Consider the following 15,511-nt stretch of genomic DNA (forward strand, 5'->3'; position numbering starts at 1 on the left):
TGGCCTTCACATTATTATTTCTTATATTGTATGATCTAATTGTCTCTTGGCTGCTGTACTTAATGTTAGTCATCTCCACCAGATGACAATATTCCTTTATGTAGATATGCTCTCCATGTAACTGGCATAGCAGCTCTAGAAGAGCCATACTTTATATCAAAGGTACATTTGATATAAAGGTTAATAAATGGTAAATCATTTGTTATAGTCCAATAGATTGCTTATGACACCTTGCACTTATGTGCCTATAACCATCTGGAACTTGTATTATTCATATTTGTTACATGCGTAATAACAAACATTAACAATTTATTAACCCTTTATCAACTACTTATAAATGTACCCTTAATATAAAAGTATGACCAAAAGAACCTTTCTAAAAAGCAAAATCCCCCCAATCAGGGAGATCATTAGACCAATCTCCCCATTGCGTGGAGATTTTCACAGAGAACTCATCTTAAATCTTCCCCTTGCCTGACTCAAATATGGGCATTGAATCAAATGATGATTGAGGAGCAACAGTGACACAAGGAAATCTGGTCAATGTTAATGAAATAACTAGTTCTACTTTAGGGTCTAGACAAACTGCATATGTTCTAAGTAGAAATGGGTGCGAATTTTTGACCAAAATTTTTTTTCAGCAAGAAATGCAGATTCAGAGGCACTGAAACATTTCTTGAATTAATGTCAATTACCACAAATTGTTTCAATGACCTCCCTCAAAATTCAGAAGGTATAGAAATCCTTTATTTCAACATTTTCTAAATGAAAGGTTTTGATTTTTCAATTCAAAACAACTTTTAGTATAGAAATTTTCTTTTATTTTTAAAAAAATTTAAATGTTAAAAACTACTCAAAATTGAAAAAAATGTTTTGTTTCGAGTTGAATAAAACATTTAGATTCAAAATGAATTGTTTTCCTCAACTTTTCTATTTGCAAAAAAAGTAAAAAATATTGTTTTTAAGTCCATCTGAAACAAACATTTTTTCAATTTTTTTCAATTTTGTGGCATTGCCAACCAATAAAAAATTCTGCTATTTGTACACAGACACTCATTCTTTAGTTGCCCATCAGCTGAGTGTACACAAACTATCACCCTAACAAGGGGCAATGCTATTATTTATACTGTGCTGGAAGAACAAGGTCAAATGCCTACAAGGGAAGCTTTTTTCTACCGTGGATTATCCTAGAGAATGTGTTCTCAGAATTGTGTTTCTCATGTAAGGCCATGTAACTTTGCCATGGAAGGCTCTGTGCAATCATGTTTACCTTCAGAGTTTAAATTCCCAAAGGACTGCAGCTTTATGAGGCATGCTGCACACATGATACGGTGATTAACATAAAGTGATAAACTTGACGTGTGTTTGTGATAAGAATGTGCCGTATCATAAAATAGCAATAGCATATCCAAGGTAACTCTTGCACAGGACATCCACAAGTCATGTATCATATTTCTTTCACCTCACTAATATTCAAGAAAATGTGACATGAAACATGTCTGGAATGAAATCTGAAATGCTGTGGTATTCCCTCAGACCAGATATTCAACAAAGGTTAATACTCCCTGTATCACCCTGTAAACTGTGTATTGTTTAGCCTTGGTTGAATGAAAAATTATGAAATATTTCAAATTTTTACATCTAATAATTAGAACGATTGACAAAGCTGCAAAACTTGACCACTTATTTTTAAACCAGAAAACACAAAGGATCAATCTGGGGCCTAATCCTGCTAGTTCTTACTCACTCAAATAATCCATATTAACAAATCCTACTGATTTGAATGGGACAGATAACATGAGGGTTCACACAATCATGTCCTTACCTCTACATCTCCCTTTCCAAAAACTATAGATGTTAAACAGAATGTTAGCAAACCAATATCTCTGCTCGTGAACTCACATAAAAGAATCCCAGGGGCCCAGATATATATGGCATTTTCATTCCCAGCAGATACTTGACTTGTGAAGTCACAACATGCGTAGCTGCTCCTGTTGTCATTGCGCTTATCACCGGTTCCGTCAACAAGAATGTGGCGCTGCCCAAGTGCAGCACAAACATTGCTACCTAAGAAACCAAAGACATATATCAGTGATTACATTAAAATTCAGGTTTCCCAGTGTTAATGCAATGAGAGATACCCTTTTAATAAACCAGGAGATAAATGGCTGTGTTAGCAAATCAAAAGGAGAAGTTTCAGATGCATGCTGTGAAACATGAATATAGCTTAAAGTGAAATACATTAAATCTTTTTGTAAGTTTTGTGACAGGGTCAGTTCAGATGGCTACAGGAGAGTGATAGAAGGCAGATATATTAGCCCCAGGTTAAGTAGGTCCCTTTTCCCTGGGTAAGGTAACAGGGAAGAATCCAGAACAATCAGGAACTTTCTGAAAACAATTAAGGCAGACAGGCTGATTAGAACACCCGCAGTCAATCAAGAAGCTGCCAGAATCAATTATGGCAAGCGAATCAGGGCACCTGGGTTTTAAAAAGGAGCTCATTTCAGTTTGTGGTGTGCATGCGAGGAGCTGGGAGGAAGAGGTGCAAGAACCTGAGAGTGAGAAGGCTGAGGACTGAGAAGTACAAGCATTATCAGACATCAGGAGGAAGGTCCTGTGGTGAGAATAAAGAAGGTGTTGGGAGGAGGCCATGGGGAAGTAGCCCAGGGAGTTGTAGCTGTCACGCAGCTGTTACAGGAGCCACTATAGACAGCTGCAATCCACAGGGCCCTGGGCTGGAACCCAGAGTAGAGGGTGGGCCTGGCTTCCCCCCATCCCTCCATTCCCCCAACTCCCTACTTGAAACCGGAGGAGTTGACCTGGACTGTGGGTTCCACCAGAGGGAAAGGTCTCTGGCCTGTTCCCCGATCCACTAGGTGGATCAGCTGAGACTGCGGGGATTGTTCTTCTTCCTTTTCCCCATGCTGGCCAGTGATGAGGCTAACTGAGTGAATGGCAGATCTGAGCCACGAAAGTGGCCAAACTGAGGGCTGCCGTGAACCTCTGAGGCGAGAAAATCCGCCAATAAGCGCAGGACCCACCAAAGCAGAGGAGGAACTTTGTCACAGTTTATTTTATACTATCTCACTAACATCACTAGTTTACCAGGCTCTAAAATGAGATTAGTTACAACTGCTGGGTCAGTCAAAGTATGTTCACACAATGACTTATCTAAATATTGGCTCTACTTGTTATTCTCCCCTGTTCAAATATATGAACCCAGTGAACAATGTAAAAATCATCTGCTCGTCAGGGCAGCATGAAGTCAGAGAATTCACATTCAATATTTGATTAAAGTATCTGAAATCACAAATGACTAAGAGCCAGATCTGTGTAGTTTTATTCTCACAATAGAGCCATTTCACATTTTTTAGAAACTTGTATAGAAACACAGCAATTGACATATTGAGACAGAACAATGACCTAGCTAATCCAAAATCCCGTTCACATCAGTTGCTGTCACACCAGATGCTTCAGAGGAATAAACCACCATCACCTCCAAAGGTACAGAATCCTATAATTCTATAATGTGATCAGTTTGATAGCCCTAGTAATTTTCTTCTAGCAGTGAGTGTAACTATGGATGCTATTATTAATCTTGTAATATCTAACACTTTTCTGAATCAGACTGAACCCTCTGCCTTAATTATATCCTTCTACAAACAGTGGGTTCCACACATTGTACGTTGGGTAAAAAATGCATCCCCTTTTATCTGTTTTATTTTTTTCCCTTTTACATTTTGTATGTCCATGTGTTTTTGAATTACTGCACAGATTAAAAAAGAGATGACCAGCTGACCACCTCCCTACAATTTGTTATGATGCCTTTATCACTTCTTCCTTTTCATCTAATTAATGCTCATCTTTTAAAATTATCATAGTATAGAAACCCCACCATGCCTCTAATAACTTTCACTGCCTTTCTTTAGACTGTTTCTACTACAGTATGGAATTTGTGTGAGGGATTGCCCAAAGCTGAGTGCAGTATTCAAAGTAAGTTATACCAGTGTAATACAACTGACACTTTAATATTTTTTTAGTACTCTGTCCCTCTGTAAATACACCCTAACCTCTTATTAGCATGTTTCCCCATTCCGACAGATACAGCAGACGTCCTAACTGAAGGGTATACAGTGACACCTTGATCCTCTCCCTGAAAACTCTCCAATCTGTTATGTATGAGTAGGTAAAACTGATAATTTCTGTGAGGATTAACTTGTGCTTATCCATGTTGAATTTCATCCTTCTGGAGTTCCTTACAGGCTCCTTAGTACTGACTAATCTAAAGCAATTACTTGCATATATTATTGCTCTTTGCACACAAGTATCATTTAATTTTTCACCTGCATTTCACAATGAGTAGTCATCTGTGCATCTGTATTGAAACTCCCAGAGTGGCTGGCTTTTCATTTACCTGACAAATCTCTAGTGATGCAGTGTTGTTACCGTGCTGGTCCCAGGATATTAGAGAGATAAGGTGGATGAGGTAATATCTTTTATTAGACCAACTTTTGTTGGTGAGAGACAAGCTTTTGAGCTCAGACAGAGCTCTTCTTCAGGTCTGTGAAGAAAAGCTCTGTGTAAGCTCAAAAGCTTGTCTCTCTCACCAACAGAAGTTGGTCCAATGAAAGATATTACCTCACCCACCTTCCTCTCTAAAGTTCTAGTGAGCACACTTCCTACTCCATCTGAGAGTAAGGAACCTCATATGAAATTATTTCTCTATACTTCCCTCAAATAGCTGGCAAATTGCTCAGTGCCATAAGAACTGAGAGCACTGATACCCAATACTGGATCCTACTAAGGACAATTGCTGATGTACTTATGGTGAGTATTATTATTATTAATTTGTATTACTATAGTGCCTAGAAGCCCTAGTCAGAGACTAAGACCTGATTGTGCTATGAGCTGCACAGACAGCATACACAGATGGTTCCTGACCCAAAGAGCTTATTACAGAGCCTTCAGGATGGGGCCATTGGGCATATCAAAGGTCATCACTCCACATCCCCTAGGAAGAGGGGACGTTTATGTGTAGGGAGCAATTGTGACCTTGTGACCTTGACCAACAACTTTGTGTGCTGAGATCACCCAGGTGGGCTCCCCACCCCAGATCCGAGACATTGGAGACTAGGATAACCGACGGGGATGGGGCCGCAAAGGAAACTCCCTCCACCACCAATATGGGATTCCTCCACCATGTGAGTGATGACAGTAAGGGGTTCGTACCCTGACTACACGGTTAACATTGTGTCTGCTGGGGCCGTAGACCGACGCCAGCTATGCCTATAGGGGCCTGACATGGAGCCGTGTGTCAATTTTTTCTTGTTTATCAACAGCCCTAGATCATGACAGGTGGAGCGAACCAGATCGAGGTGCCACCGCACCTGATCCCGGGACCGGCCCTTGATTAGCAAGTTGTTGAGGTACAGGTAAATTTGAACAGCCCGACGCCTCGGGTAAGCAGCCACTGGTGCCATGCACTTTGTAAACACTCTTGGGGATGACAAGAGACTGAAGGGTAGCACCATGAACTGGAAATGGCACTGGCCCAACACAAAACGGAGAAACCATCTGTGCCCTTGGAAGATATGGAAATATGCATCCTTCAAGTCGAGGGCAGCGTACCAGTCTCCTGGATCCAGGGAGGGGATGATGGAGGTCAGGGAAACCATGCAGAACTTCAACATTTTGAGGCGTCGCAGGTTCAAGATGGCTCTCGGGGCCCCTTTCGCTTTCGGGATTAAGAAATAACGGGAGTAGAATCCTTTTCCCCTCATTTCCCAAGGGACCTCCTCTACTGTCCCAATGCTCAATGGTGGATTAACCATTGGGCTGACAGGGCCTGGGGCCAGGGGCCCCAGCCTATTGGGGGGCCCTGGAAAAATGGGCACCCTGTGCCCTGACCCCGCTCCCTGACTCTACTCGGCCTTGGGGGGGGCGGGGGGGGCTTTGTTATTCCCATGCTTGTCTCCCCCCCCAACCCTTCCCCCACATGTTTCAGCTCATGGGGGCGGAGAGAGCAGGATGGAGCAGTTTTCCCCTGCACTGTGGGTCCTGTCTCAGCAGCTGGAAGCCGCCTCCTGGATCCTAGTGCCTGCCTGTTTCCTCTACCACCATGAGTGCAGGGCGGGGGTGCAGGCAAGGGAGGTGGGGTGAGGAGAAAAGAAGGGGAGGGGACGGGAAAGAGAAGAGCATTTGGGAATGGGTGGGGGGAAGTAGGAGCCCAGCATGTTGCATTCCCTGGGCAGCAGCAGCCACAGCAGGGAAGCAACTGCAGCAGCACCTGAGCAGTGACATCACTGCAGCAGCTGGTGTCGGAGTGGTTCCCAGTAGCAGCTGGGGCGCCCCCATTATGTCGTCCCGTCCACCCCAGCACCGGCAGCCCAGGCACCGGTGCAGGCCGGGGGAGAGAGCCAGTGAACCAAGGGGACTGGCTTCAGCATGCATGTGTGCATGTGTCCCCCCAAATATAGCAGTCAAACTACACCTATGGCCCCAGGACTGGAGAAGTTCTAGCTCCCTGCTGCGGCCCCAGGACTGGGGAAGCTCTCCCTACTGTGGCCTGGGCCATGGGGCAGGAGGGGGACAGAGCTTCTTCGGTCTTGGGGCCGCAGTGCAGGGGGGGAAAAAGGAGCAAGGCTGCGGGGCTGCAGTAGGGGGGCAGAATGAGGCTGACTGTATGTGGAAGAGGCAGAGAGGTGGGGGGAAGAGACAGAATGGGGTGGGGCTGTGGGCAGGGCCGCAGGCAGAAGGGACAGAAGGGGGGTGGGACTGCAGATGGAAGGGGTGGGGAGGGTCCCCCCACTTGCTCTGGCCCCACAAAACCTTAATCTGTTTCTGCCCATGCTGAAGAGGCTGTCGACCTCCTGGGTGAGCAGTTACTCGTGAGAAAAGTCCCTGAAGAGGGATGGGGAAGGGGGGTAGGAGGGACGGGCGGCCAAGAACTATAGGGTATAGCCCAAAGAGATTATGTTGAGCACCCAACAGGCTCAGGTTAGCCAGACCAGGCCGACTTGGAAGGGGCACAGGCAGTTGAGGAAAGAGTAAGAAGGTGGATCTTGGGATGTGACGGGGCGCTGTCCTTGAGTGCACCCTCAAAATGCCTGTCTCTGGCTTCCCAAGTGACTCGAAGGGCTGGGCTGAGCAGGCGAACGGGAGGACAAGGGGCATTGTTGTTTAAACCCCTTCTCTCTGTCCTTTTTCTACAGGTGCTCTGCCAGGGAGGTCCCCAAGACCTAGGCAGAGGAGGTGGAGAATGGAACTGCTTCCTAGTCTGCTGAGGGGTATGAAGGCGCAGGGAGCGGAGAGTGGCAGAGGAGTCTTTAAGGCCATGCAGCCTTGTGTCCGTGAGCTCGGAGAAGAGTCCTGCTCCCTCAAACAGGAGGTAACTAGAGAGTGGACTGCATTTACTGGGATAATCCCGAGGATTACAGCAAAGAGCTGTGCCTCATTACCACCGCAGAGGCAATAACCGTGGCCGCCAAGTCTGTTGCGTCCCAGGCCTTCTGGAGGGCACTTTTGCCACTGCTTTGCCCTCCACTAAAGCGGCAAACTCCTGGGCATGGTCCTGAGGGAAGGCCTGCTTAAATTTACCAAGAGAGTCTCACAGATTAAAATTGTACCTGCCCATCAGGGCCTGGTGGTTAGACACCCGAAATTTCAGACTGGCCGTCGAATAAATCTTTCTGTCAAATAAATCCAGTTTCTTGGCATCTTAATTCTTTGGTGTGCTGCTCACCTGGCCCTGCCTGGCCCTCTCGTTAACTGTGGGTGCAATATGGAGGTATTTAAACCCCTTTGAGGGGACATAATACTTCTTTTCTTCCTTTTTAAAAGTGGGCGGAATGAAAGAGGGGGTCTGCCACAGCAGTTTTGCAATCTTAAGGATCCTGGGTGGACAGGCAGCGTGATATGGGCCGGGGTGGTGGAAGATCTGACGTTGAAAAGGTCATCCAGTTGCTCCACCAACTCCTCAATTTCCAGGTTTAAGTTGGCAGCCACTCTTTTAAGGAGAGCCTGGTGCTCTTTAAAGTCGTTGGGGGGACTGCCAGTCAGGGAGTGCCCTGCCACCACTTTGTCCGGTGATGAAGATGACAAGTGCATCGCCAAGGGAGGGGCAGGGTGGGTGAGGACCAACGCCTGGGAGATCATCTAGGTGATAGTGACCTGTGCTGGGGCAATCTCTAGCGGGAGGCTCACAGGTACCAAGCATACTGAGACTGGCGTCTTGATTCCAGCATTCCATGCCTCGTAGAAGGAGAGCGCGGTGCCAGGGACCTGGGTCTTCTGGCCAGAGATAGAGGTTGCAGGACTGGGGTCCTAGGCTTGGGGATGGGGATATACACCTGTGATCCGGGACCAATGGAGCCCCACTGCCCTTTGGGACAGTCCTATGGCTGGCTTGCCCTTGGATTGCAGGGCTTTAGCTAAGTCCAGCGCTTGGCACGGCAGCGCCTGCAGTGCTGGCAGGCTCACTAGGTCTTTAGTTGCCTGGGCCGCTTTGGACAACGAAAGCCCTAGGAGAAGCCGGGGTCCCCTGCTGTTTCTGGGAGTCGGAGGCGGCTCCCTGGCTGGGCTAGGGGACCCAACCGGAGCGGTCCCCCTTGAAGCTCCGGGGCAGGCACATGGCCTGAACTGGTCCTTTGCCCAAAGCCCCCCTTCCCCTCCTTAGATGGTACCGGAGAGCCCTTTTTCTTCTTCTGCTTCTTAAGCACTGGAGAGGGGAAACTGCCGGGCAGAGCCCGGTGGCAGCAGTGCGCTCCACACCAACACCATGGTACTGGAAGCGGAGTCCAACAGGGAGGGTTCTGATGCCAGATGACGCGCGGCCTCCATGAGAAGGGCCCGCAAGCGGATATCCCGCTCCTTCTGGGTTCTAGGGGGAAAGCTCTTGCAAATCCTGCTCTTATCCTTTATATGGGACTCCCCCAAGCACTTTAAACAGCCGCAGGGGGGTCACTAACAGGCATCAGCCTGTTGCATGACGAACACGGTGTGAAGCCCAGGGAACGAGGCATGCCCCACTGTGGGGCAAAGTCCCAGCCAGGACTCTAACTACTAAACTAACAACTAACGCTTAATCTAATGGCTAAATAAGTACCTAGAGAACGATATACAAAGAAGGTAAACAAAGGGCTGTTAAGAACCGCAAGAATGCGAGACAAGGTGCTCCAACCAACTGTCGCGGGTGGTAAGAAGGAACTGAGAAGGCGTAGGGCCGGCAATGCCTAATATGCCGACACATGAGCGCGGCACTCAAGAGGGTGCCACAGCCAACCCTACAGATACCGCTAAGGCAAACATCTCCAATGAACTGTGCACATGGGAATACACACACCTAGAACAGAATCGACATGAGTAAGCACTCAAAGAAGAAGAAAAACTCCAGACAAAACTGCAGAAAGTTTTCTAAGAACGAACAGCCCTTGCTTTGCCTGCTTCTGCCATTACCAGATGGAAACTCTAGCAGGCTCCTCTCTGCAGCTTACTCCCAAGTCCACACGGTGGGTGGAGAGGGAGGGGAAGGGAGCGAGAAAGATGTAGGGAGGCATGGTCTCATTCCTAGAGCCCCCAGCATGGGGGAGGAGGGTGTCTCTCCTGCACAGTTCTGAGTCCAGTGAAATGCTGGGGAGAGGGTTGGCCCTGGCTGGACCCCATTTTCCCCCCACTCTCTTCCTCCAACCTCTCCCCACCCCACAGGTAAAGCAGTCCCTGCTTTGGCTGCTTCTGCCCCTACCAGCTGGAAACTCCCACCTAACTCCCATCTAAGATCCAACAAATGGTTGCTTCTACCTACAACATTTTACTAGCACATAGATTTCTGTACACTCAATGCAAAACAGGGAAGGAACTTTGTTAAAACATTTACCAGGATGGATAAAAGATGTGACAGAAAACTTAAATTAGGGCTCTGTACAGTCCTGTACTACTAATTTGAGTATTCTGACACAATTGTCTATTACACACTCACATGTGTTATTGTTAAAGTTCCTTCCCTGTTTTGCATTGAGCGAATGAACAGTTATTTACTAGTTAAATTTTGTAGGAAGAAGCAACATTTTATTGGATCTGTGGTAGTCCAGTGACCATTCTTTCTAGATTCAAGGTTTAAAACACCATATTCCATTCTCTTAGCACTATTCTGAGGATTCATTATCAATCAGTAACATTGAAATAGCAACAGAAATTTCTGAGATCACATTAATAAATGAGTAGTACAGCTTATAGAGAGCCATTATAAAATACACAACCTTATATACCAAGATTTATGAATATGAGAGATAGGTTACATCTGTTACAATGTTAATCCAAAGAGTTATGAAATATTAGGAAAGAAGTTAGTGCCCATCAATTGGAACTGATTTTCAAACAATGCCACAACCATTTTAGATTTTAAAGACTAAAATACTTCCATTGTAAAAATGCAGAGTTTTTCAAGAAAAACAAAACACAATCCAAACCTTGAAGCAATTTATCTGTATCTGATCCATTAACAAATGCTTATTCAGATAATAGATTACTTATTCTTACACAAGGAATGCCAAATTAAATTTGTATCTCAGAGTGCAAGCATATTAAAGAGGCTACGAAATATACCCATATAAACCAACACAGAAAAAATCACGTGAGAAATATAGAGGGAGTAGAACTGGTAGAAAAGGTAGTAAAAAACTGCATAGGAACATTTCAAAATGTTTAATTGATTTTTCAAATTTTTGCAAAATGAAATTTTTTTTAACAAAAATCTGTATTGAAAATTTTCAGGGCCCTTTCTCTGTCAAAAATCAAATTTTCAATAAAACATTTAATCAGTTAAATCATTTTTCAACTAAAAATATAATTGAAAACTCAATTTGGAAAAATTGTACTTCTACAAAAAGAGAGTTATTGCTTAGGAGTCTCAACACTCAGGTGGGAACCAGAGTCCTGCATTCTAATCTAGGCTTTCACACCCTCCATGGTTTCAAGCAAATCTGCACTAGAGTTGGGTGGGAAATAGGTGGGAAATTCCTTTTTAGTGAATATTTTCAAGAGTTTGAAAATTGTCCCAAATTGAATTGGGATGAAAAGTCTACCTTTTGAAAATATTGACAAACCAAATGAATAGATTTTTTAGGAAAAAGTCAATCAAAACATTTTGTCAAAATAATTCTATAACACTTCATTTTGATTGTGAGCTTTCTTTCTTAAAAAAACAAATCAATAAAAAAACATTTTAGCGTCTTAGCTTAAGTTTCTAAACAACAGGTCATTTCAAACTAAAAATGTGAAAAACTGTGTTTCAACAACTTCAGATCTTTTTTCTTTACTCTTTTTTGAGTTAGGAAATTCATCAACATCAACCCTGTTTCATGAAGAGTTTCAGTTTTGACAAACTGGCATTTTTTTGACAACAAAAAGATGGTTTGTCAAAAAATTCCCAATCAGTTCTAGTCATAACCTTTCTAGCTCCATTTTTCCATCTTTGAAATGGGGGCAGAAATATCTCTACCTCTCACAAAGGAGGGTGCTGCGAAGATTAATAAGTTAATATTTGAAGATGAAAAGTGCTATTATAAATGTGAATGTATTTGGAAAAATTATTTTTATTCTGTATTTCATCATATATCCTGAAAAGAATGAAAGAAGGCATGTTTATCTTGCTAATGGGGAACATATGCAAAGATGTTTTTTATTGAATCTCTTACAGAAACAATTATAGAACTAAAGTGGATTTGGGAGAAAGATCAACTGGTCATATGAGAAGGTAAATAACATTTTGATCTCAAAAATATTAATAATAGTAATAATAATAACAACAACAAACAACTTAATCTATTAGTTTTCTTTTGGGTTGAATGGTTTGTCTGAACAAAAGGTAAATGAGATTACCATACGGTTTGTTAAATGCTTTTATGATGAAAAGCACTATACACATGAAACCCATTGGAAACCTGTGTATAACAGATCTCCCACTGTCCCAATACACAGAGGATATGAGTAAAAGCTGTAGCAACTCATGCTTTTACCTCTGGTGGTCCCCAGTACAAACCTTGGTGTATCTGCCAAAATGGCAGCCCTCACACAAGCACTTACACCTTCCACTGAAGCATCTGGTACTGGCAACTGTCAGAAGCAGGACAGACATGGCAATTCCTATGTCAGTAACTGCTAAGTATACTATAATTAATAATAATAAAAGTTGTTGTGGGCTAGCTGCATAAGGCAAATAAAAGTAAAAATAGAAGGGGATGTACCCATTAGGCCCTGTTCTTGGCTCTAGTGAAGTCATATGCAAAACTCCCATTTACTTTATTGGGAGAGGGATTTGTCCCTTCATGGCCACCATAGCACAAGCATAATTAAGAACTGATTGTTTGTCTTGACATAAAATGGGATAGGACATGACTTTGGCACCCGAAAAAAAGCAGGAGTAATTTAATTCTGGCAAAAATAAATTTAAAATGTCACAGGATCAACTTTATTTTAAGCAAGATGACCCTTTATTTTGCAAGTAAATTATTTGAAACTCAAAAGTCAAATCATATTTGCAGACTCCAAAGCAGTGGACAAATATAGAGCCAAATTTGTAAAAAACCATGGTAGAACCCTGCTCAACAGCCAGCTGGCCAAGGTTCAAAGAGCTGAATTTGTTATGAAATAAAACTAAGTTATGTTTTTCATCACCAAAGTCATAGCTGTGACAGACAAAGACTTAGCTATAGTGTACTTCTTACGTTTGTTAAAATAAATGTTCGTTAACTATTTAGAGTACCTACTTGAATAATTCCTCCTAAAAATGAAACCGCTGCAGCAACTCCAATCCTCTGCATTTCAAACTCTGATAAACCTAAGACTCCCGAATTATTGCTTGTAGTGAAATTGTTGCTTGCTGGAGAAACAAGACGCTCAACTGCATTGGCAGATATCAAGGAAGTTAAAGCAAAAGTTCCTGTAAAAGAAAAGTCACATATCAATTACCAATAAGTAGCTCAATATTTGTTAGAGTCACTAACATTAATTTTTCAAAGTACAGCCTCTATCCAGAAATGTGAAATTTGCACACTCACTTCAGGTGTGTGTTTTTAAAGCACTTGCACTTGTTGGGTGCAAATTTCTATGTATAATATGCCATATGAGCGGATAAACTGAGTGCAAATGGTTTTTTGTGTGCAAGTTCTCTTCTGTGTGCCTGAAAATAATGGTGCTCAAAAAATGCACAAGCAAATAATGTGCACACAGACAAACAGAGGCAGGGTTGAAGCCCTTTTGAAATCTTTAATCACATTCAATCTTTAATCAACGTTAAAGGCATTAAAGCATCATGGAAAGCTTTGAACAACATACTGTTTGGAAAATGTTTTGCATATATTAGTTCCACCTGAAATCATAATTTCTATTACGGTATCCCAAATACATTAGGCTCCTGAGTTCAAATGGAGAAAAAGCAGCCAGAATAAAGGTTCAATTCTAGCAATTTATTGCTCAGATGAATAATCTTTTACATAAGACTAGACTAAGTGAGGTACCAGGGACTATTTATGAGTAAGAATTAGTCAAGTAGGCAAAAGTTTACAGGACCAGGCCACAGATGAACTCCATTTTTCATGCAAAAAGTCTGACTAAAACAGGTCCCAATCCTGCATCCTTTACTTAAACAGAGTTCCACTGACTTCACAGAAGTTATTATAGGGGAAGGAGATTGTCACCTCTGAGTAAAGGATATACGGGGCATTGGCATATGGGGAGCTATAGTACATGGTTTAGCCGTGATTCAGGAAAGCATTTTTATTTGGGAACGGAATTAAGCACATGTTTAACTTTAAACAATGAATCTTTAGCACATGCTTACGTGCTTTCCTGAATCAGGGCCTTTGGGATGATGGGATATGTGCAATAGCAGCATACTTCTGCTAAAATGGTTATCATGAAAATACATTGTGTTCATATTTATAATATTTTCTTCACAACCACGAGGGACAGAAACATTTCTGTATGACAGCTTAGATTATGAAGCACAATTCTGTAGCAAGGGCTGGAGTCCAAAAGGTGAATTCTACAGCAAATCCAAAGCCATAGAATTGTAGGATACAGGGCTTTGAGTATACGCCACAAATCCTAGGCTGAATGACATTTGCTCCATTTCACCCCATGGATACCATGTCAGTCCTGAAGTCCTGCCCTTTGTCCATTTCACCACCTTCATGCTACATAACAAGAGTTTATTACCACCAGATATTTTTTCTGGATATTAAGGGTGCTATGTAAGATGATGAGTGAGGTACTTTTTTCCTTTAGTGACCTTTAGTTTAAAAATCAACTGCTCGTGGAGAAATTTGTAAACATTGTCTATTTTGAAACAATTTTGCTTATATAGCCTCATATTTTTACCTTTTTTAATGAAAAAGACAAATAAAGGAACTATAAGGCTATATAGTACCTACCTTTATCCCAGCTCCTGCCACAGAATTATTCTCCAAAATCTAAGCTTTCATTTAAAAGAATGTTTCTTGCTCTCCTGTGAACTGAGTATACTGATCATTTTAGCAGACGCATCCATCTAATGTGCTTGTCCCACAATCCCAAACTGCCTCCCCAGGTATCAAAGAACCCAGAGACTTCCTCCCTGACAATTTTTGTGTGGAGGACAGCTTTAGACAAATTGAATTTAATATTAGAATGCATAATACAAGGGATACTGTAACAATGTTATTCATGTGAATAGTTCATTGATTAAAACAACTTTTTTTTCAAAAATAAGCTTCTGCAGAATTTCTAGTTTGCTACATCAGAGCAACAAAACCCAAGGACCTTGACACAGAATTCATGTCCTGTTTGATGTAAATTATCTGGAGGTTTGACAATATAACATACATATGTTGGGAGACAAATTCTATGTACTTTGGAATGTACATTGGTTTCCCAGTAGACCACATAGCTCTTACGGAGCTGTTAACAGTATTGATTTCAAAACCATCTAGTTATTCAAAAGACAGTGTTTGCTTCTTAGAAAACATATTAGCCAGAGTGGAGATGTATGCAGTTGGGCTATGTGAGCCCTGCAGGGTGTGGTTGCACATGTGGTTCCAAATTGGTTGCACATGTGGTTTGTGTGTGGTTGCACATGGTTCCAAATTTCCAAGAACCATCTTCCCTCCCCTCAAAAGGCTCCCACAGCCATTCCCCTTCCCCTAAGGTGCAGGATACCCCTTTCACATTTTATCTTTGGTTGACTGGGGGCAGGGGCTATGGCCCTGCATTTAAGCTCATTGTACTCGCCTACTGGAACCAAGTGCCTGTCTCTATACGTCCCCTGGTCTTCGAGAGTCACTGGGAGGCCACCATTCCCACAGACGAGTTTCTTGGTGGTCCAACCTGATGAATACAATTCCCTTTCTCAGTTCATAACAGGTTTCCTTAGGGAACAAAGCAGTCAATCTAGCAGGAGCTCGGAAACACTTCTTGCCACTGTGGGTAGCTCTGCTCAAAGCAGTGGTGAGGAGGCCACATAATCACGAGCATGGCAGCT

The 15,511-nt window shown here is 43.0% G+C and overlaps 1 protein-coding gene across 5 annotated transcripts in view; it reads right to left on the reverse strand.

Annotated features, from left to right (window-relative positions):
• Positions 1-15,511, reverse strand: part of SLC26A7 (solute carrier family 26 member 7) — a 795,003-nt gene that overhangs the window by 755,687 nt on the left and 23,805 nt on the right. For all 5 annotated transcript variants that reach the window (XR_012157133.1, XM_073330602.1, XM_073330601.1 and 2 more), the window contains exons 3-4: positions 12,758-12,934; positions 1,903-2,063 (exon numbers count right to left, since the gene is read on the reverse strand). Coding sequence is in view for 4 of the 5 variants with exons in the window: in XM_073330602.1 (XP_073186703.1) it covers positions 1,903-2,063; positions 12,758-12,934 (338 nt within the window). In the remaining variant the exon portion in view is untranslated. The remainder of the gene's footprint in view (positions 1-1,902; positions 2,064-12,757; positions 12,935-15,511) is intronic.

The sequence above is a fragment of the Lepidochelys kempii genome, chromosome 2 (assembly GCF_965140265.1).
Source record: "Lepidochelys kempii isolate rLepKem1 chromosome 2, rLepKem1.hap2, whole genome shotgun sequence".
Taxonomy (NCBI): domain Eukaryota; kingdom Metazoa; phylum Chordata; order Testudines; family Cheloniidae; genus Lepidochelys; species Lepidochelys kempii.